The sequence below is a fragment of the Leptosomus discolor genome, chromosome 3 (assembly GCF_034619465.1).
Source record: "Leptosomus discolor isolate bLepDis1 chromosome 3, bLepDis1.hap2, whole genome shotgun sequence".
NCBI classification, from domain to species: domain Eukaryota; kingdom Metazoa; phylum Chordata; class Aves; order Leptosomiformes; family Leptosomidae; genus Leptosomus; species Leptosomus discolor.
In genome coordinates this window covers 44,644,983-44,666,316 of record NC_141393.1, presented here as the reverse complement: position 1 = coordinate 44,666,316, position 21,334 = coordinate 44,644,983, and the positions used below count along the sequence as shown (strand labels likewise).

General features: G+C 45.8%; 1 protein-coding gene across 1 annotated transcript in view; it reads left to right on the top strand.

The window, feature by feature from the left end:
• Window positions 1-15,568, top strand: part of LRP4 (LDL receptor related protein 4) — a 90,746-nt gene extending 75,178 nt beyond the window's left edge. The window contains exons 19-38 of the mRNA XM_086462997.1: window positions 1,059-1,164; window positions 2,125-2,326; window positions 2,655-2,844; window positions 3,096-3,227; window positions 3,898-4,038; window positions 4,751-4,837; window positions 5,038-5,209; window positions 5,292-5,454; window positions 5,701-5,926; window positions 7,315-7,618; window positions 7,956-8,174; window positions 8,485-8,619; window positions 8,820-8,928; window positions 9,256-9,400; window positions 9,965-10,078; window positions 10,385-10,508; window positions 11,491-11,558; window positions 12,184-12,271; window positions 12,793-12,934; window positions 15,204-15,568. Coding sequence (XP_086319123.1) covers window positions 1,059-1,164; window positions 2,125-2,326; window positions 2,655-2,844; window positions 3,096-3,227; window positions 3,898-4,038; window positions 4,751-4,837; window positions 5,038-5,209; window positions 5,292-5,454; window positions 5,701-5,926; window positions 7,315-7,618; window positions 7,956-8,174; window positions 8,485-8,619; window positions 8,820-8,928; window positions 9,256-9,400; window positions 9,965-10,078; window positions 10,385-10,508; window positions 11,491-11,558; window positions 12,184-12,271; window positions 12,793-12,934; window positions 15,204-15,539 — 3,203 coding nt within the window. The 3' untranslated portion in view covers window positions 15,540-15,568. The remainder of the gene's footprint in view (window positions 1-1,058; window positions 1,165-2,124; window positions 2,327-2,654; window positions 2,845-3,095; window positions 3,228-3,897; window positions 4,039-4,750; window positions 4,838-5,037; window positions 5,210-5,291; window positions 5,455-5,700; window positions 5,927-7,314; window positions 7,619-7,955; window positions 8,175-8,484; window positions 8,620-8,819; window positions 8,929-9,255; window positions 9,401-9,964; window positions 10,079-10,384; window positions 10,509-11,490; window positions 11,559-12,183; window positions 12,272-12,792; window positions 12,935-15,203) is intronic.
• The last annotated feature ends 5,766 nt before the right edge of the window (window positions 15,569-21,334 follow it).

Below are 21,334 nucleotides of genomic sequence, written 5' to 3'. Positions count from 1 at the left end.
CAGGACCTGTGGACCCATGGAGAGAGAGAGAAGCCCATGCTCGAGCAGGTTTACTGCTAGTGACCCCATGGGGGAGGCCCACGCTAGAGCAGTTTGTGAAAAACAGTAGCCTGTGGGAAGGACTCACATTGGAGAAGTCATGGAGGACTGTCTCCTGTGAGAGGGACCCCACACTGGAGCAGGGGAAGCAAATGTGTGAGGGATCCTCCCCCTGAGGAGAAAGGAGCGGTAGAAACAACGTGTGATGAACTGACCGCAACCTCCATTCCCTGTCCCCCTATGCCACTCAGGGGGAGGAGGGAGAGAAATCAGGAACTAAGTTAAGCCTGGGAAAGAAGGGAGGGGTGAGGGGAAGGTGTTTTAAGATTTGGTTTTATTTCTCATTAGTCCTCTGTGAGTTGATTGGTAATAAATTACATTTTTTCCCCAAGTCAAGTCTGTTTTGCCTGTGATGGTGAAGCTGAGCGATCTCCCTGTCCTTATCTTGACCCACGAGCCTTTTTGTTATATTTTTCTCTCCCCTGTCCAGTTGAGGAGGGGGAGTGATAGAGCAGCTTTGGTGGGCACCTGGCATCCAGCCAGCATCAACCCACCACACCCCACTACTAATTCTATAGAAAGATTTATAGTAGAAGTCAAGCATCACTGTTGTCTTGCTGCAGAGCTTGTGATTGTGTGTGTTTATGTAACAGCGTATCTGGAGTGCAGCACGTAGTATTTGGAGGATGTTCCCTGCCAGAGAGTAATAGTTCAGAGAGATGTAAGGAAGGTGATTCTTTTCTAGCTGATCTGTCATGCCTATATGTAGATACCTTGGGGGCTTAGGAAAGAGCTGGTTTGTATTCATACAGGACTGTGCATCAGTGACAGCCACAGAGGTGTCTTGAGAGATCTAATGGACGGTGACACTTTGAGCCACATCTCTTGCCTATCTTCCAGCTATGAACAGAGATGGACAGAGGGGAAGAATGCATTGCTGGATGGATGTGTTTTGCCTTAGGTCTTGCAATTCCAGAGGTCTTTGATCTCTCTCTTATTCTCTCTGTTGACTTTTGTAGGAACAGATCGGATAGAGGTCTCCAACACAGATGGGACCATGAGAACTGTTCTAATCTGGGAGAATCTAGACAGACCTAGAGATATCGTGGTGGACCCTGTTGGAGGGTGAGAGATTCTTTCTTCTGGGATGGTGTGGCAATTCTTGCATGTCTAAAGATGTTCAAGTTCTTTGGTTTTGTGCAATCGTCTTTCTCTCTGGTGCCATTTTTCTACATCCTGCCAAAGACTGAAATTAGAGACCTGATTTTGGATGCTAGTGGAACAAGAGAAGCAGGGATAATTGCCTGTTGTGCTGCAGAGCTTGCAGGAGCTGGCTGCTGTTTTCATTTGTTTATCCTGGGGACGTAATAACTAAAGATGTGGTACAAAAAAATCTTGAGAATGAGACCATCTAGATCTTTTCTGTTTCTTTATTTTATGTCTGTGTTTAATTTGTCTTCAAGCTCTCTGCTTATCAACCAGACTAGTCAGAAGGACCTCCTCAAGTACATTACTACTGATCTCAAGCAAGCTGGCCTCTGGCTTCAGAGCACTGTGTCAGAGTATTGCAGGATTATCTGTGCCATGGAAAGCAAACTTGAGTGGAGTAACAGAAATAAATCATTTTGATAACAGATTTTGCTTCTGAATAATAAGACCTTGTGGATCTGGGGATAGGGTGGATAGGAAAAAGCTTGCCAGCCATTGCTTTAGAAGTGGTGCAGGTCTTGAATAAAAGTGTGCTATTCTTTTCTTGAGTGGGTTGCTGAAAGACCAATGCAGCAAGAGTATAAAGAGCCAATAGTGGAGACTGGTAAATAACTGGTTGATTTGAACTATTATCTTGAACTTTTTCCTCTATGTAGTAATTAGGCTAGCCTGTGGGCAGTAGAAGATATATAAATTTGAGAGTGATCTTAGGTGCGTTACAAGAACCCAAAGCTGGACTTGAGTACAGTGTTAGTCTAATGCTGCTTCCTGCCAGGGCCTGAAGGCACCAGGCTCTCTTGCTTCTCTGTAACACTGCCTGGCTGTGGTGGCAGTGAAGGAGTGGGGGCATTCACTTCTGTCTGGACTTTCATTCAGGTTCATGTACTGGACTGACTGGGGAGCCAGCCCAAAAATTGAGCGTGCTGGTATGGATGCCTCAAATCGCTTGGTAATCATTTCCTCCAACCTGACATGGCCTAATGGCTTGGCAATTGACTATGAGTCACAGCGCTTGTACTGGGCAGACGCAGGAATGAAGACCATCGAGTATGCCAGTCTGGATGGAAGCAACAGGAAGGTAAGGAAGCCATCTCTGAGGAGGGAGTCTGGGAGCCTGAGGTGTAAGTCCTAGAGCACAGAGTGCTGGTGGCCCCTGCCTCTCTTTCCAGTCGAAAGTGAAATCTCCAAATCAAGGTATGCTGAGCTGTTTCCACTGCGAGAGAAGAGCTTCCCTTCGGTTGCAAACTGTTTGTGAGGGAACTTCCTCTTGAGAGCTAATGTTGCTCCATCACTCTCCTTTTGCTGTTACTGTACATGATGATGTTAAGAAGGGGGCAAGGGAAGCCTCTTTCCCTTAGTGACTTCTTAGTAATGTTTTTTGTGGGGGCTGTGGGTAATCCAACTAGGTGCTGATTGGGAGCAATCTGCCTCACCCATTTGGACTTACTCTTTATGGCGAGAGAATCTACTGGACAGACTGGCAGGCCAAAAGCATCCAGAGCGCAGATAGAAGGACTGGGCAGGCTCGGGAAACGCTGCAGGACAATCTGGAGAATCTTATGGATATTCATGTTTTCCACCGGCACAGGCCACAAGGTACAGAGCTTGCTCCAAGCCACACTTTGCTGAGAGCTTGCTCAGGCTCGGGTATGTGGCACAGCTCTCCTGCAAGGAGCTAACCTGTCTGTCAGCCCTCAGTGCCTTAAGTCTCTGGGTGGAATACGAGAGCATGAGAATAACTCTCACTTGGTATTTAAGGGCATTCTAGAATGCATTTCTATAGCTGCTGCACCCCTTTTTTGTGCTTGTGCTACTGGCTTATGGATTTCTCATCCTCTTTCCTGTAGTACATACAGCATGTGAAGTTAGCAATGGAGGCTGCAGTCACCTGTGCCTTTTGTCACCTCTTCCAAAAGCTTACAGCTGTACCTGCCCTACTGGGATCAACCTGCAATCTGATGCCAAGACTTGCTCCCCTGGTGAGTCCTCTCTGTAGGATCCTCATTGCAGTTTTGTATCACAGCTACATTTTGCTCCTGCCTTGTTAGTGAACAAAATTTACTTTTATGTGCTTACCTGCTTTACCCCTTGAAAAATCTGTTTGATGCCTGTACCTTCAATTTGAGTGGGAATTGCTATGAAGAAACTTACTGATAGCTGGATTTAAAATTTTTTTTTCTTGATGTTGAGTAACTAAACCAGATGTCACATTTTTCACCATACTTTTGCCCTAATCTTGAGGTGGATTCTTTTTTAACTACAGGGTGCTATATTCTTTAATAGGTCTGTACACAATCCTCCCATGGACCCTCTTTTTGAGCATTGCAGAAGGCACTTGGCTTCAGGCCATGGTACATCCACTTTTTCTCTTTAACAGGGAAAAACTGACTCCTAATTCCAGTTTCTCACACAAACTAGTGAAAGTGACTCTTCTATGAGTGCACTCCTTTTCAACTTGGACGTAAATAAGCATTCAGTCACACTCAGTGAAGCTGTTGTATCTTTATGACTCCTTTTAAGCTGACATCTGCCTGAGACTTCTGCTTTTCCACTGAATTTGATGTCACCTCCAGAACGTTCAACAAATAGTGCCTACAAGTGACTGAACTTGTTCCTCGCTGATACCTGTCCATTTTCAACTCTCGGCAGGAATGACCAGCTTTCTGATCTTTGCCAGAAGGACGGACATCCGGATGGTCTCTCTAGATATTCCCTACTTTGCAGATGTTGTCGTCTCAGTCAATGTCACCATGAAGAACACCATTGCAATTGGAGTAGATCCTCATGAAGGTCTAAACTTCTTAGTGTATCCGTCTCTTTGAAAGACAACAAGTGACTTCATATCTAAATGTCTGAGTGAAAACCCAGGTGCAGATTTTACTGTAGGTTGTGAATTTGGGTAGGGTTTTTTTTCTAGTGAGTGCTGCAAATATTCCTTTCTAATCAGGAAAGGAATGTCCTTATAGGGAAACAGAGAACCCCAACTATGTGGAAAAAGCTGCCTGTTTTTGAGTGAAGTTCCTGTGTATTTTGGATTTAAGAAAGCTTTCCTGCTACTGAAGCCTTTTACAGCGGTAGATCTGAGACTCTGGCTGTTCGTGTATACGAAACATCTGATGCTGTGCTGGATGTAAACCCACTGTTGTACAGTAAGGTAGATGAGCTGATTGATGTCCTCTGGGACATTTTGAGAGATCAGATGTGGGACTGTATACTAATAGCTGATAATGTGTTATATGTTCTCTGGCCTTGTGTAAAGGTCAGAGTGCCAGTGCTCCTACATATTTTGGAGAGGACTGGAAGAAGATAATTTGTACTGGTTTATGACTGTATCTTGATAGTCTTGTGCTGCTGTTATTCCTGTGCAGTCAGATCTGTTTTGAAAGGTGTAGCTGGCAGTCAGAGACATAGATCTGTTTTTTAACGATTTTGCTCTTTGGTTGTTGGGTTTTGGTTTGGTTTTGTTGTGGGCTTTTTTAAAGTTTCTCTTTCTTCCATCCAGAAAAGGTTTACTGGTCAGACAGCACTCTGCGGAAAATCAGCCGGGCTGCCCTTGATGGCTCACAATTTGAGGACATCATCACCACAGGTAAGAGAGATTTTGGCCTAGGAGCCTCTCAGCTCCATACAACAAGAAAAGAGAGATTCTCTGATACCCTGGTAGATTAATCTTTAAATTTTCGGTGGAAGGGCAAGAAAAGCCTAAAGCAACTGCCTGATGAGGTGCCCAAGGGGAGTACGAGAAGTACCTGACTAAGCTGTAACCAGTACACCTTTCTGTTTTCTCAGGTCTGTTGACTACAGATGGGCTGGCTGTGGATGCTATTGGCAGGAAGTTATATTGGACAGATACAGGAACAAACCGAATTGAAGTGGGCAACCTCAATGGCTCCATGAGGAAAGTCTTGGTCTGGCAGAACCTGGACAGCCCTCGGGCAATAGCTTTATACCATGAGATGGGGTTAGTGTTGTCAAGAGGTGTCTACGGGTTAGAACAGGACTTCTGACTTCTGTTTCTGTAATACTTGCTGGCTTTTCCCCAGGTATATGTACTGGACAGACTGGGGTGAGAATGCCAAGCTGGAACGCTCTGGGATGGATGGTTCTGGACGTGCGGTGTTGATCAGCAACAACCTGGGCTGGCCTAATGGACTGGCAGTGGATAAGGCTGGGTCCCAGCTGCTCTGGGCTGATGCACACACTGAGGTCTGATTCCGTTCTTCAGCATTGTTTATCATCGGGTCTTTGGTAGCCTAGAGGCTGTTTTGAAGCTCTTGAGCAAGCTATGAAAAAAAACAAAGGGAACATAAGCTTTTCTGAGAGTATGGGCTATGGGGAGGGTGGACTTGAATAATGTCACTTGCTTAGGCTCTGTTTCCGGCTTGTTATAGTAATTGCTACCAAGAGGATCAGTGTTTTGAGTATGGGGCTGACATTTACTTCTTTCTTTAGCGGATTGAGGCTGCAGATCTCAATGGTGCTAACCGCCGCACCCTGCTGTCTCCAGTGCAACATCCCTATGGCCTCACTTTGCTGGACTCTTACATCTACTGGACTGACTGGCAAACTCGCAGCATTCACAGGGCTGACAAGGACACTGGTGCCAATGTCATCTTGGTGCGGGCAAACCTGCCTGGCCTCATGGACATTCAAGCTGTTGATAGGGCACGGCCCCTGGGTGAGTTGCTCTGCTGCTCCCAAATCAGCAGGTGTCTGTGGTGACTAGGGGAGCCCTTCAGAGCTGTCATTGAAAAGAGTCCTTTGGTGTAAAGCATGAGTGGTAGAGGAACTTCTCAAAAATCGGCTTTTTCTTATTCCCTCTTGTTTAATTATTTTTGCACTTCTCCCTGTTTACCCAGCTCCATAGGTCTGGTGTTTGTTTATTACTGCATGCCTTTTGACTCCCTTCATCCAATTTCCTTCACTGGATTGCACTGACAAGCTCATTCTCACACACAGCAGACCCGCTTTCTTAGGAGGACTGAATGAGCCATGCCCTATTAGGCTTCACCAGAGTCTACCTGGTATTGGACAGTTTCCCTTTTTTAACTCCAAAAGGCACTAATTCCTCTGAAGCTAGTTGCTGAAACCTTATTTCAAGTTCTACTCACTCTTTTCCCAGCCGTTGCAGGCATCATCTCCCTGTCTGCCACTTTGCGCTACAAAATCTCTGCTTCTTTAGTTGCTCTTAATATATCATGCACATACTCTGTGCCAGAGTCAGATTCCTTATGTTACTCTTTTGGGATCCTATATGACCCCTTCTTGCCTCCTTGCTTTTCAGTGGGAGTTGTTGCTTTGCACTGTGGCTTTGATTCAGTGGAATTTCCCCAAGACGTACTTCTACAGAAAACTCTGTGCTGCTTCTCCTGTGGCTACTAACAGCAGAACATCAGTCTGGACAGTATAACTTCACAATATAACTTAAAGATAACCAAAATTCTAGCTGCCATATCCCTGTTGTCTTCTTCCCACTCCCTGCGCCTGCCTTCTGGGCTTATCTCCTTCTAGTAAATGTATGCTAGGTTTTTGTCAATTAAAAAAAAAAAAGATATGACCCTAATATGTCAGGCACTTTCAGCAGGCTCCTCTGATGCCTTTGTTTACTTGCCACTGTGTGCAGCTAAGTTGAAACAGAAGCTTCTTTGTCAGCCTGGCCTCTGGTGTGTTTTCACACTTCTTCCCCACAGGGTTGGATCTTTCTGTCAGCATTACCATTTGCAGCAGTAATAAAGCTAAACTGCAGTTGTGTGTATCTGTCAGCATCTGGCTGTTCCTTTTTCCATGGAAAACTATGATTAGCAAGGAATGCAGGTCAAGATTTTGCTCCTAATGATTCCCAGACTTCTCTGCCTTCCTGTTCTCCTTGCCCAGCCATGCCCATACCCACCACAAATCTTGGAGGGGGGGGAGGCAGTCTTTGTATGAAAAGCTGTAGATTCCCAGCAAGGCTGGGGTGGTGAGGATGGACTCAGCTGCTAGCAAGTTGTGCATGTATGTAGCCTTTAAAATAAAGCTTTGATCTGTGGGACCAATCCTTAAACTGTGCTTTCGGTATTTCTAAAGGCTTCAATAAATGTGGGGTTCGTAATGGTGGCTGCTCCCACCTTTGCTTGCCTCACCCCACTGGCTTCTCCTGTGCCTGCCCCACTGGCATCCAGCTGAAGAGAGATGAGCAGACATGTGACTCTTCTCCAGAGACCTACCTACTCTTCTCTAGCCGCGCTTCCATCCGCCGAATATCACTGGACACCAGTGACCACACAGATGTGCACATACCTGTCCCCGAGCTGAACAATGTAATTTCTCTGGACTATGATAGTGTGGATGGCAAGATTTACTACACAGATGTATTTCTTGATGTCATCAGGTGGGTGTTAGTCATCTGCTTGGCCAGTGCCCATGTCACATAGCTATTTGTGCTGGTTGTGCCACAGTGAGCTGTGGAGTGTGCCAATAAGCTGGGGAGAGTGAGATGCTGGCAATACGCTGCTACTTAGACATCGTCTTTGGTACACAGCATCATGTGTGTCACTGAATTAAATGCTGAAGGTGTGTTTAACCTGCTGGAGACTATGGGGAAAAAGGTGTTGGGGAGGTAGCAGTACAAAGTGGCTCTGTGGTTGATGGGGGTCACACATGGAGGTGTGAAGGCTTTCCAGGAGCTATCTGTTCCTCACTGCCATTTGTCATTGATTTCCATCCAGGCGATCTGATCTGAATGGCAGCAACATGGAAACTGTTATTGGTCAGGGTCTGAAGACTACAGATGGCCTGGCAGTGGACTGGGTTGCCAGGAACCTCTACTGGACAGACACAGGACGCAATACCATAGAAGTAGCTAGACTGGATGGAAGCTCCAGGAAAGTGCTGATCAATAACAGCCTGGATGAGCCCCGAGCCATTGCTGTCTTTCCCAAGAAGGGGTAGGTATAGGGTATTGGTGGAGCAGAGAGAAGGGCTATGCAAGAGGCAGATTGGAAGAGGAGATTGTGGGAGGAAGAAGAGATGTGCTGTTTGAATCTGCAGGTACCAGCAAGGGGCTGACTCTGAGTAACAGATGTGATCAGGCAGACAGTGAATTTGAAGGTTTGGCAGATAGCTGGGAGAATCAAGCTACAGACCACACAATCTTTTTTGAACCTGAAGAATCTGGAAGTGAAATTCATAGTAAAAACTTTCATTAGGCTAAATGAAATATTCTTTTCTTACTATGCTCGTCTTTTGCCTTTTCAGGTACCTCTTCTGGACAGATTGGGGTCACATTGCTAAAATTGAACGGGCAAACTTGGATGGCTCTGAACGTAAAATCCTGATTAACACTGACCTAGGATGGCCTAATGGATTGACTTTGGATTATGACACCAGGAGGTCAGTGAAAGATTTTCTTATACTTGCAATGATTTTTTTTTTAAATTTTTTTTTTTTTAGCCTTCTTAGCTTGGTTTATTGGAGTAGCATTGAGGGTTTGGTTTTGGTTTTTTTTGTCTGATCCATCTTGGCTAATGAATGACTAGAAAGTAAAGAGGGATTGTATAGATGGAGGCTCACCTCTTTCTCTGTTCCTCCAGGATTTACTGGGTGGATGCTCATCTTGATCGTATAGAGAGTTGTGATCTCAATGGGAAGCTACGGCAAGTGTTGGTCAGCCAGGTGTCACATCCCTTTGCTCTGACACAGGTAAGAAGATTTTCCTGCTGCCACTGTTCTCCCTGGTGTGTTGATGAGTTTGGACAATGGAGCTTGGGGACAGGGAAGGCTTATAGTCTGGGGAAGCTAAGATGGCTGAGGGGATGGTATTTAACTCTTCTGTGGAGCTAACAAAGTTTGTCGGAACCCCTGTGGGGTGTAGACAATCATCATCTTTATGATAAGAGGGGAAGGGTTTGAAAAGACCTTTGTTTGGGGCCTTATGTGACACTGAGATGTGTTTTTTATGGGTATTCTGTGTCTATGTGGCTAAATATACTAATGGCTGTGATTTTTCTTTGCTGTCTCCCTGAGCAGCAGGATAGGTGGATATACTGGACTGACTGGCAAACCAAATCTATCCAGAGAGTAGACAAATACTCTGGGCGGAACAAAGAGACAGTCCTAGCCAATGTTGAGGGACTGATGGATATCATTGTGGTTTCCTCTCAGAGACAAACAGGTAAATAGGAGGACCTTGATTCAGGCAAATGCTAACTGTAGACAAAACGAACTGTGGAACCACTGTGCTACTGTAGATGTCAAGCAAGGTTGTCAAACTTTCTTGTACTCAAACTGTTAATGCATTTTCCCTGGACACATTGCTTGTCTGCCTGTGACATTTCAGTCAAGTATATCTTTTACATCTTCTTTTTTTTTTTTTTTTTTTTTTAATGGTATTTTTTTACAGCTTTGATTAGCAAATGTCACTTTCTGTGTTGTTCATCTGACATTGTGTTGAAACAGAAGAATGTGAGCGCTTTGGTTTTTTTTTTATCTGTGCAGCTGTGTTGACTGGGCTCCTGTCTAATGATTTCCAGTGCCCTCCTTTAAAGATTGCCCTAATTCTACCAGTGTCTGGCTATTTCATCACTTTCTTAGCAGTCAGATGAAGGGCATGTGCCAGAGCATAGTAACTTGCTGGATTTCTAGAAAGTATCTCTGGCTGAGCAGGAAAAAAGGTTGTTGCTCTGAGCTCCTACCTGGTCATCTGCAACATGTTTAGAAAATTGCTTGTTCCTTCCAGGTACTAATGCTTGCGGAGTGAACAATGGAGGCTGCACTCACCTCTGCTTTGCCAGGGCTTCTGACTTTGTCTGCGCATGTCCAGATGAACCAGATGGGCAGCCCTGTTCTACTAGTGAGTTTATTGAGTGTCACTTGGGTAGTAGCTTCTGTAAGTGAGCCACTGCCACTACTTATGCAGTGGCAGTGGCAACCAGAGCATCTGAAGCTCTCCAGTGTATAAAAACATACGCAGAGTCGTATACTGGAAGTAAGGCGGTTGAGAGCAATAGAGCCTTCTTCTGTCCTTTCTGCTGACAGACTGGGTTTGAGATGGGAAAGCTGCTCATATAGACCATGTCAGGAGCTCTGTATAGCTTATCAGACTTGTTCATCTGTCCCTCAAAGTCTGGGTCCTGCTTATTTTTCTCTGTTGTTCTAGTTCCTGGTGTGGTGCCTCCTGGTCCTGAACCCACCAGTGTAAGTGAAAGAAGTCAGACGCCACCTGGCAGAGTAGGTACCTCAACAACCAAACCTCTCACATCTCTGGAAGCAGTAGAAGGAAAGTAAGTGCTCTTGTTCTCTTGGAATTGGGGTTTGAAAGTCACAGCTTGTGCAAGGTGCAACGTGCAAGCCCCCTCTGGTTGTCATCATCCAAACGTACCTCTTCCTAGCCAAAAGAGGCTATTCTAGCTCCAGACTTCATGTTCATAATGGGGAAAACCATCTTGACAAAGAATGCAGAATGCTGTTGAGCTGGCAAGAAAGAGGTGCAGAGCTCTTTGTCTGTTCTATTGAAATGTGTGTCTAGGCTGACTGTGCTGAAGTGCTAAAATCCTCCTGAGGCCATGTCATTTATTTGATTGATTTTTGAACTGCTAATTTTGAGAACTCATTTCTGAGAGTAGGAGAAGGGAGTTTGTTGCTTTAATTCCCTGAGACATCTCAGACCTGACCCAGACATCTGACAAAGTAGTTCTGCCCTGGCCACAAAGTGATAGCTTGTTTGGGGCAGAACACAACCTTTGCAGCTCTAACATTTAAGTTACAATGCAGGTAGTTAAGAGATTTTTTTTCTGCTAATTCCCTACAGCCTGCTATTCCTACTGCCCAGCAAAAAATTATGTTCTATAATATATGACTGGGTTATTTACAAGGCAAAACTTCCACTTTGTTGAGTATGATGTATTGGACAGAAAGATCTTTGTGCTGGCTCTAGGTTGTTCTGAGTTTTGCTTCAGCACTCACAGTGAAATTTGCGTTGTGATAGATATATGTATACACCTGTGTACCTGGGAGGTGAATCTAGAATGACTCGGATCTAAAGATATTGCAGACCTTTAACTAATACATACATGCACACACTTCTACATATATGTGTATATGGTCCTCTCTCCTCTGGATACAGAAGGATACTGAAGAAGAGAAAGGAAGGCTTCTGTCCTTGAAATGGAAAGATATCAGTGCTAGCCTGTCCCATTCTCTCTTTTGATACCTTTGATACTGTTGATGCTACTTTCAGTAACTAACTGTCTTTCTGTCATTCAGCTGCTCTGACAAAGATGCTAGGCGAGGTTTGTGTACCCATGCCAATGAGGCAGTGCTGGCAACCATGGGTGAGTTCCTTTTCTTTGACTCTTCTCCACCAGGATTGTTCCTCTAGATATGTCCAGGGCATTCCAGTCCATAGTGTTTGAAACTCAAATTTCTGAAATGCAGACTTGAATTACTCAAATGCCCTCTGAGCAGAGCGAAGCATGTCTAAGGATGAACATCAGTCATACACATTCATTAGCCTATATGCAGACTTTTCAAAATTACAGTTTGATCTGAAGAATAGTTCTGTTTTCTTTCATCCCATACCTCATCCATTGGGCTCTTTATGTTACTGATCCTCTTCTTTACTGTCCCCTTTGTGTTTAGTTGAGGGTGGTTGACTAGGGTAATTGTTTCCCACTGCAGAAGTAACCTGTCAGCAAGGGGGTCTAACTCATCCTTATCCAAGCCCATTACAAAGATCTTGGTGCTTCTTGGTTTGCTGGGGCCTGGGTGGGAGGAAGGGTTATCATATGTTTGGTTTCATATGAAGCCAAACAAAACCCTCTGCTAAACCTTGATGACATTTCACTTTACATACTGCTGTATGGTGTAAAACCTCTGCATTAGGTGTTACACTGAGGTCAGTATTATCCAGTGGAAGTTAAGGAGCGTGCATAAATTATCGTTCCTGTTCACTTTCAGGAGAAGGACTGCATGTCAGCTACATTATTGGAGGTCTTCTCAGCATCTTGTTTATTTTGCTGCTTATTGCTGCTTTAATCATATATAGGTAAGTGATCTTTTTCCCCCTCCTCCTGGCCAACACTAAAACCTATGGTTGTAGACAAGAGCTCCTGCTTCATCTTTTTTTATTGTCATTTACAATCACTTTGTTCTCCATTGGAAGCAGTGTTTGATTTTATTTGCAAGGTTTGAGTCCTGTGACTTTGAACTGTTGGGCATGCAAGTCTGTTATTTGATGCCTTATTGGCTAAATTTTCTGCAGAGAGCTTATGAGTTATGGACAGGGATGTGAAATAATTCATATCTCAGTACATGTGTGAGCTCATGTGCTTTCTGCCAAACAGCTTCACCAGTTACTGCCTGTATAGCTTTTGTGGTTACATGGCAGTGCCTTGCTGAACTGGTAGCTAGTGAATGTAGTGGTAGCTGAAGAGCCAGGTGAAGGCAGCATTCTCTCACTTTGAGGGACAGCGAAGATTGCTGGAACTTTCCACTCGCTGAGCAGTCAGGAACTTTGGATCCTGGCAGTAGGGTGCTGTGTCTTTTCTGACAACTCTCTCCTTCTAGGCATAATAAGTCCAAGTTCACGGATCCTGGCTTGGGGAACCTCACCTACAGTAATCCCTCATATCGGACATCTACCCAGGAGGTGAAGATTGAAGCAATTCCCAAACCAACCATGTACAACCAGTTGTGTTATAAGAAGGAGGTAAGAGCTGCTACTAAGGATGTGGGAGCACAGCTCAAGCTGCTGTTGAGTATTACAGGCCTTAGTATGTGAAAATGTTGCAGCTTGTCAGCATTTACATCTAGGACATAGGAGGACAGCTTCAGTGAATTGCTTAGACTCCTATGGAGATCAATCAGCAGCATTTCTTCTCTGGTGAGCTGTAGTGAATTAGACCTGTCTTTAGCACTCTGCTTCTTCCCCACTCCCACAGTGTCCTGTATTGGGGTGCTGGCCCTCAAAGTACAGGAGTCAGGGAGAATTGTTTTCCCTGGACACAGTCCTGGTTAGTAACTGTTGCACCAAGGTTGCTTTGGACAATCACCAGGGGAGCCAGGCAGCCAGAAGGGATTTGGTAACCAGAATGTGGCTCCTGGCTGTGCACTGCCTGGAAGGGATGGGACAGGGAGAGAACTGGAGCCCTTATTAAATGGAGCATTTTAAAGGCCCTGCAGAGGTCTGCCCTGTGTGCCACAGGATGGAGAGGGTTTAATATGATATCTTGCAGCACTTAGTTTCTCCTCTGTTTTCTCCTCAGAAGCTTTCTTATCACTCAGATAGCTTCTCATCTTCCCTCTTCTGATTTCCATCCACATCCTTACGTCAGGTATCGCTACTCTATGTGTTTGACCCTGCCTCTCTCACTCAAGCTCTGCTGTGTGGCTCAAGCATTGTCCCATACTAATTGCTCTTTCTTGTTTTTTTCCCCTGCTTTTATGTCCTTAAACCAGCTCTACTATATGTCAAGAAAGTATAGGTAATTTTCTATGGCAGATCCTTTGGTCTTGGCTTTGGCTATTCATACTCAGTATGTGAGATTCGAAAAAGATAATTTCTGTAGGGCTATTTATGATAATCTAGTAGATCACTTAGTTCCTTGAGCAGCAGACTTGTGCAGAGGAGAGCTTTCTCTGGCTTTGTTTTTCAAAGGTACTATCCAATAGATTTCCCAAACTTTCCTGCCATTTTAGCCTTATCTGCTGTCCTGGTTTGGCTGGGATAGAATCATAGGCCCTCCATGTTAGGCAGGCTTGTCAGCCAGGGCAGCTGACCTGAGTTAGCTACAGGTGTAGCCCATACCGTGATGTCTGCTCATTATAAAGGGAGAAGGCTTAGTGAGAAGAGTGAGCTCCTGTGGGGTTCCTCCTGCTCCTGGCTTCTGCTGAGGGCTGCTCTGCAGTAGACTGTGACAACAGCACATTCATTTGGCTAAATATATTTTTAATGTCCTGTCCTGTTTGGACTGGACCAAGGGATACTGCATGGGCAATTTCTTGTTTGATCTTCTCGAAGGCTTGTTGTTGTTCAGGGCCCCAGTCAAAACTGTTTCTCTTCTGAGTCGCTTCGTACAGTCAGATTGTCGCTTCGTACAGTCAGATTGTGAAACCTCTATGTGAAGTGACAACAAGCCTTCGAGAAGATCAAACAAGAAATTGCCCATGCAGTATCCCTTGGTCCAGTCCAAACAGGACAGGACATCTACTAAGGATAAAATGGGATTATTTATCTGGGAATCTAAATCCTTTCCACTTTTCTCTTAATTCTGCTGCTCCTAGATATACCCAGATGTATATTTCCCCACCCCCTCCCCTTTCTCCTCAGGGACAGATCAGATGTTCTAATGCTTCTTATTTGTCAGTGGGCCAAGTTAGACAGATTTCACTACTTTAATCTCAGTCTGGTCCCTTTAGCCTCTGAGCATTTCCAGTTTCCCTATAATCTCCTTCACTTGTATCACTGTGAGACTTGGACTCAACAGTGGTGTTCCAGCTGTGCTTTCCTGAGAGATGAATCTAGAATAACTCAGAGATAAAGATACTGCAGACCTAGAATCAATTCCCTGCCTACTTTTACCCTTTACCATGAAGTCTTCTGGCTGTTCCTTCTTTCCTTTTTTTTTTTTTTCTTTTCTTCCTTTTTAGGCTCAGTGTTGTTCTTACTCCCTGCTGTCAGGGATTATATGTAGTTGAATTAGAAGAGCCAGCTCATCCTCATTCCCCTTCCATAATTTGAAGCTCCTGGATTTTGGAATGAGTGCTCTTGCAGGGAGGATTCATCTGGGGGTGGTGAAGAACTGAAGGGAAACTTAGAATGGGTTCTGCCATTGTGACAGTCAAAGCTAGTGGCTGTTTACATGGAGGTCCAGCCTTCTGTCTGCTTCACTGTCTACATTCCAGCTCTGCTTTGCTCTTTGCCATATTTTTCTATACGTGTATTGGTTTTTTTTTTCATTCATCTGTCTGCTCCCTAGACTGGTCCTGACCACAGCTACAACAAGGAGAAGATCAAGATTGTGGAGGGGATATGCCTTTTATCCAGTGATGATTCCGAATGGGATGACCTTAAGCAGATTCGGAGCTCCCGAGGAGGGATCCTCCGGGACCATGTCTGCATGAAGACAGACACAGTCTCTATCCAGGCTAGCTCTGGTTCACTGGATGACACTGAAACTGAGCAGCTGCTACAGGAAGAACAGTCTGAATGCAGCAGTGTTAACACAGCAGCAGCCACTCCTGAACGGCGTGGCTCACTCCCAGACACAGGCTGGAAACACCAACGCAAGCCCTCCACAGAGAGCGAGGTCTAAAGTACACGTGACTGGAAATGCTCATACCCTCCCTAGCCTCTGTTCTGCACAAAAAACAAGACAGGAGACTGCCTGCTAGGCAAGGAAGGGCACAGAGACCAGCCTCTCTTGTGAGGGGCCCAGAGACTGACTGCCATTCAGCAAGGAGCTTGGGCAGCTGTGCTGTTGTGGGAGGATGGATGGGTTGGAACCTAGAGATCTTTTTGTCTCATTTTCACTGTCTGTGGTTTATTTATATGTTTCCTTTTCCTGGAAGCTGCCACATTAACACTTGTAGTGACTCCTCTGGCCCAAATCTGGTTCAGATTCTGTGTTCCCCGGCAACCTGCAAGTCCCGTGCTGTCCAGCTCCTGGTCAATGCCCATGAAGAGAGCAGAGCTGCCTCATTGCTAGCTGCTGGTCACAGAAGTTCCCCTAGTCATTCCAGCACTAGCAGCACTCTCTGAGGCTTTGTGTTGAGGGGTCTCTGACTTGAGAGAGGTCTTGAAATAGATGGGGTATACTTTGGGGCTGAAGGGGACACTGACACAGCATCAAGTCACCTTTTAAGGGCATAAAGAGGATAACCACAGCTGCCACGACTCACTTCATGAGTGCATCACTTTACTTTCTTTACTTTACTTACATTACTTTCCCCTCTGCTAGTAAAAATTTTAAGGAATGCTCAAATCAGAGCACTGTGTCTGTTGCTGGCAGTGGACACTGCTCCTGTTCTCCACTTTCCTGTTAAAACATGTTTCTACTCTGGAAAAACAAGAGTCAGCAAATGGCCCTTTCAGAACTGCTCCCTGTGGGTACTAGAGTCAGACTGCTGAACTTGAGGAAAGAAGAGGTGGTATTGTTCTTAGCTCTACAGAGCCAATGGGAGAAAATGGATCTCAGCAAGACCTAAATTCTACTCTTCTCTTTGCACAACCGATGTATAAAAAAAAAAAAAAAAAAAGAAAGAAAATCTGCTAAGTCCCAATTCTGCAAGGTACAAATTCTCTTGGCCCTTAGGACCTTTCATTACTGTAATGAGGGAAAAGAGAGAATTCCTAGGTCAACTCTTTCCGGGGGGAATGCTCAGTGATGACAGTTAGGAACTGCTTTATTACTAGGCTGAGCCCATTTGACCTAGGAGACAATAATCAGGGAGTTGTAAGGGCCATTTTAAATAGTTGTTTATCAGGTAGAATTGCACTTTAAGCTCATCTGTTAGCACTAAATAGCTCTCATTGCAAAGGCATTTTTCCCATCGGCTGCATAAGCTTCAGTTGTTCTCTGGCCTCCAAGGCCTTTACCCTTGAGGGGGTGTAATTCTACCCTTGCAGTTACACCCTAGCAGCATCTGGAGCTGGGGCTTGCATGCTCCCAAGGACTATTGCCACCTCTTCATATTCTCTTGACTTCTCTTGTCATCTGTTTGTTCAGAGGGGGAAAAAAGATAGAGAAAATATCTCTTGATGCTTCTTCAAAAATGAGATTTATATTAACCCCTCAAGTCGTATGGATACTATCATGGTAAAATATTAAGTGTTAAGCCAGATACTTAGAAGCAGAACTTTCCAGTGAAGAATTTCTCATGGCAAACTCTGTAACCTCTTTATGTCCTGGGAAGAGGTCAAGTACATTCCCACCCATGGTGTAAAGAGAGCAAAGCATACACTAGGCATATGGCTTTGAGTTGCGGGGAGGGTATATCTCCTGTGCGATATTTTTTCAGCTGGTAAAAAAAAAAAAAAAAAAAAAAAATCCATCTTCCTCTGCTCTGACCTTATCCAGATACAGCCAGCAGGTTGGGTGTACTTGTACTTTTTCCAGCAGAGGTAGCTTTGCAGAAAGGGGAAGGTTGCAGCTTTGACCTGGTTAGGTGGCTTGAAACTGTCCATAACTGCACCACTGGGCTGACTGGTGTATATTCCTGTGGAAAATGAACTGGAGCTAAAGCTTGGAAATTTCCCTGTGTTAATGTGGGACTCCTCCCTACTCCTAGAGGGTTTTTTTTAATTAGATTTTTATTTAATTATTTATTTGATTGACTCCAGCCTGGGAAGAATTGTTTTTGTTGGGCAGAGGCACCTTTGGATTGAGGTGTGGACTCAACTGGGAACTGAAAGGAGTGGGTATCACTGACATGGGCCTTGCCTGTCTAAGGTGCCTCATGTAGGGGCAACATCAGAGGGCTCAAGCCATAGGCAGAAGAATAGATTTGGAACAGAAACCACGTGTAGGGGCAGGGGCATCAGAGCTGGGAGTGAGTGGGTGGATGAGGGAGGAAGGCCCTGACTTCTGGGAAAGCAGGGTTTCTTTGGGTTTGGGGGGGCAGTGTGCCCCAATAGCTTATGTGAATGTGCACCAAAATCTGGACGTGGGACAGGGGTGAAGGGAAACATCTGCCCAGACCTGTCACTTGAGGTTCAGTCAGCCTGTCAAAGTAATTGCTGTCCAAGTTGCAAGTGCAGAATGGAAAGGAAAACCCAGTCAGTCTTTTCAACAGCTCATGGTACTTGTGATCTCCACCTTGATAAATATTCTCTGCTGCTTCTTAGGAAGGACCCTGCACCCTCCAGCCTAACAACCATTCATAATTCCTCTCTGCTCCCTTCCTCAAATGGTTATGGTGAAAAGGAACAACAAAATGTCCCACAGCCTCTCCTCTGCCACTGAGGTGGCCAGAAATTGGTTTCTTTTTCCTGGAGATAGCCCCAGTGAGATGCTGCCTAGGGGGTGCATCATGGTTCCCCATTCTGGGGAAGAGAAGACCCTCGTTGCACTTAGGATGTTAAGAATGTAGAAAGGCCACTGGAGGATGATCTCTGAGCACTGATTTACTATGTAAAAAGCAAACCTCTCTCCTGCCTGTCCCGAGCTAACGTCAGTGATTTCCATGTGTTCCTGTGTAATGGTTTTAACGTTACTCACTGGAGACATTGGACTTTCTGGAGTTATTTAACCACTGTGTTCAGCATTTTAGGGATTGATGATAATTTAATATAAATTTAGCTTTTCTTAACCACTCTGCCTGGGTTTTGGTTGTGAATCATGCATGTTATTTGGCCTCTCTTTTGAAAGAGGAGCTCCCAGACCTGTTTGCACAGAAGCTCAACCAACTTTGCTCCATTTGAGAGGAGCAAGAAGGTGGGAATGGATCTGAGTTCTTTTGATAATCTGACTGTAACACACACCACTCCTGCCACTATGGCTTTGAATTAAGGACCAAATATCCCCTCTCACACAGTTTTGCAAATTCCTTTGCACACATAATACCTCTCACCCTGCCCCCACTTTGCTTTTTTCCACTTTTGTTATCATTTTAACATGGCAACAGCAGAAGAGGATGTTTCTCATTTTGGAAAGTATTAGGACTGTAGTAGCCTCAAGCCTGTGTGCAGAGGAAAATAAAGCTCTGAAGAGCTGTTTTTCTATCTGTAAGGGGTTTTGTTCAAGATTGTTGCATATTTTTTACAACTGAGAGTTTAAATAGTACAAAAGGCTGAATAACAAATGAAGTACCAAAACAAGGTAGAGGTACCAAGATTTGAAACATTTTAGCTTTATTCATTTCACAGTTGAAGCATGAGGCAGAAGTGATTTCACTGAGGTCACACAAAAATCTAATCACTTCCCTTTTTTAAAAAAAAATGGATGATGCTTATGAAGTGTGTGTGGGAGAGATGCATTGCAGGATTAATTGCAGTTGTGTTGATGGCACTCTCCTGTCCCTTGTCTTCTATTCCAGTTACCCCCAACAATTTTTCCTTTTCTTGCTTCAGCTGAAGTGAAGCCACAAAGGAGAGAACATGCGCTGTACTCCAACCACGCACAGTAACTGCTTGCAAGCTCACTGATCATATTAAAGAAGAGAAAGCCCATTCCCCTATAACGGGATATTCCTAAAAGCTGAACGCAGCCATCTCAGAGCTGCTTTAGCCCTTTGCGAAAGGCGGTGGGTTCAGCGGCCCGCTCCCGCGCCAGGTGCAGCTCCGCCGCAGCAGGCCTCAGAGCCGCCCCACACCCTCACCCGGGCCATGGCGGCTGCCGCGGGGCCCAGGTCTTCCCGCAGCACCGCAGGGCGGGAGGGTGCAGCGGCGGCCTCCTTCCCCGGCACGTCTCGGTGGTTATGGAGCGGGGGTGGGCTGGGTGGGCTGGGCCGGTACCGCCTGAGGCCGTCCCACTCACAGTGCCCTCTCCCCCCGGGCCCAGCAGCAGCCGCCTCAGGAGAGCGCGGAGCACGCGTCGCCGCTGCCGGATTCAAACGGACCAATAAAATGCTCAGATGCGGGCGTAGGTGGGGCCGGCGCTGACCAATGGGCACTGAGGATATTGGGAGGTGCGGGCGGTGTTAGTGATTTCAAACCCTGCCGAGGAGCGGCCAGACACTCGCCGCACCCAACCCGCCGGGGCCCAGGTGAGAGTCACTGTTGTTGTCCTTTCCCCGGTGGGGGCCCGGCCCCTTCTCCCGCCCGCCGTGGCTCCCTGGGCCTGCAGGAGGGTGGGGGTAGGCCTCCCTCTGCTGCTGGGCCTGAGCCTTCCCTGCCTCACTTGGGGAGTGGGCGGAGGCACGGTTCTGAGCGGCGCTGACATGCCTCCACGGGAACGACACGGGCCCGCAGGGTTCGCCTGGAGCAGCTCCTGTGGCGGGGGGGGATCACCGTGGTGAAGGCCGGAGCCTGTACCACGCTGTGCTGTAGAGGCTTAAGGGGCGCCGCTTGCCTAGGCCGCCCGCTGAGCGGGGGGTGTCGGGACCTGTAGGGAGCTGCGGCCCGGACTGCTCCGCCACGGTCGCCTCCTTCGTGTCATCGCTGTGAGCCTAAGCGTGGTTGGGAGCTCCTGGGGCCTGCTGGGAGGCAGCCAGCAGGGTGGGCCGGGGGCCAGTGAGGGAGCCCACCTCGGCCCCTTCCTGTCGCTCCTCGAGAGAAATACGGACCTGGCATCTTCTGTCCCCCGAGCGTGCGTTTGAGGAGGCTGTGTGCTGGATCGGCTTCTTTAACAGGACCTGAGGAAAACGTTCCCTGAGGTGATTCTGATCTTAAAGCAAAAGGCATGAGCTCATTTCCATTTCTATAGCTCTGTTGTTGGGTGCAGGTGTCAGTCTTGGATCTTCAGGGTCCCTCACCAGGAGATGCTTCCTGTTGAACATCCTCTAGCGTGCGTGAAGAGGGTCTGGATAGGAATTTGTGTCCCATGTTCACCTCCCCCTCCCTTTCTATTTCATTTGATTCTGTTTCTGAGTGAGGGTCTTAAGATTCTTCTTAAGACAGTAGCTTTCAGGTTGGTGTGTGGCATGTTTTCCTCCTGAATTTGGACCTCTATCGGTGAGAGGCACAAAGTTTTGCATAGCAGAGGCTGAGTAATGAAACTTCTGTTCAGCTTAAGCTGACCCAAACTCTGTTATTAAAAAAAATAAAAAAATAAAAAATCACAAACTCATCTGCTACGGTTTTCTAACTGATTTACTTTTGGTGTATGTTATCTATTTAATTATTCTGAAGTTTTCCCTTTTTGCTGATTTATTGTGTTTAGTGTTGCATCTTCTAGTACTTCTGCTAAACCGCAGTGCCGTTAAATTTACCTTCTGCAGATGAGAAGGGGATGAATAGTGGTTGGGATGTTGGGCTACCAGATGTGGGAGACCTTCCTTATTTACTACTCATGTATCAGAGGAAGCATTGGTATAGACTTTCAATGAACATATCTATTAGTTTGAAGCTGTAAAGATGCATCTTTCCAAATGCTGAGAGTCTCAAATATCGAAAGTATTCTAAAGCTAGTCATAAAAATCTATTATTAAAACTTTGTGATAGGGTCAAATC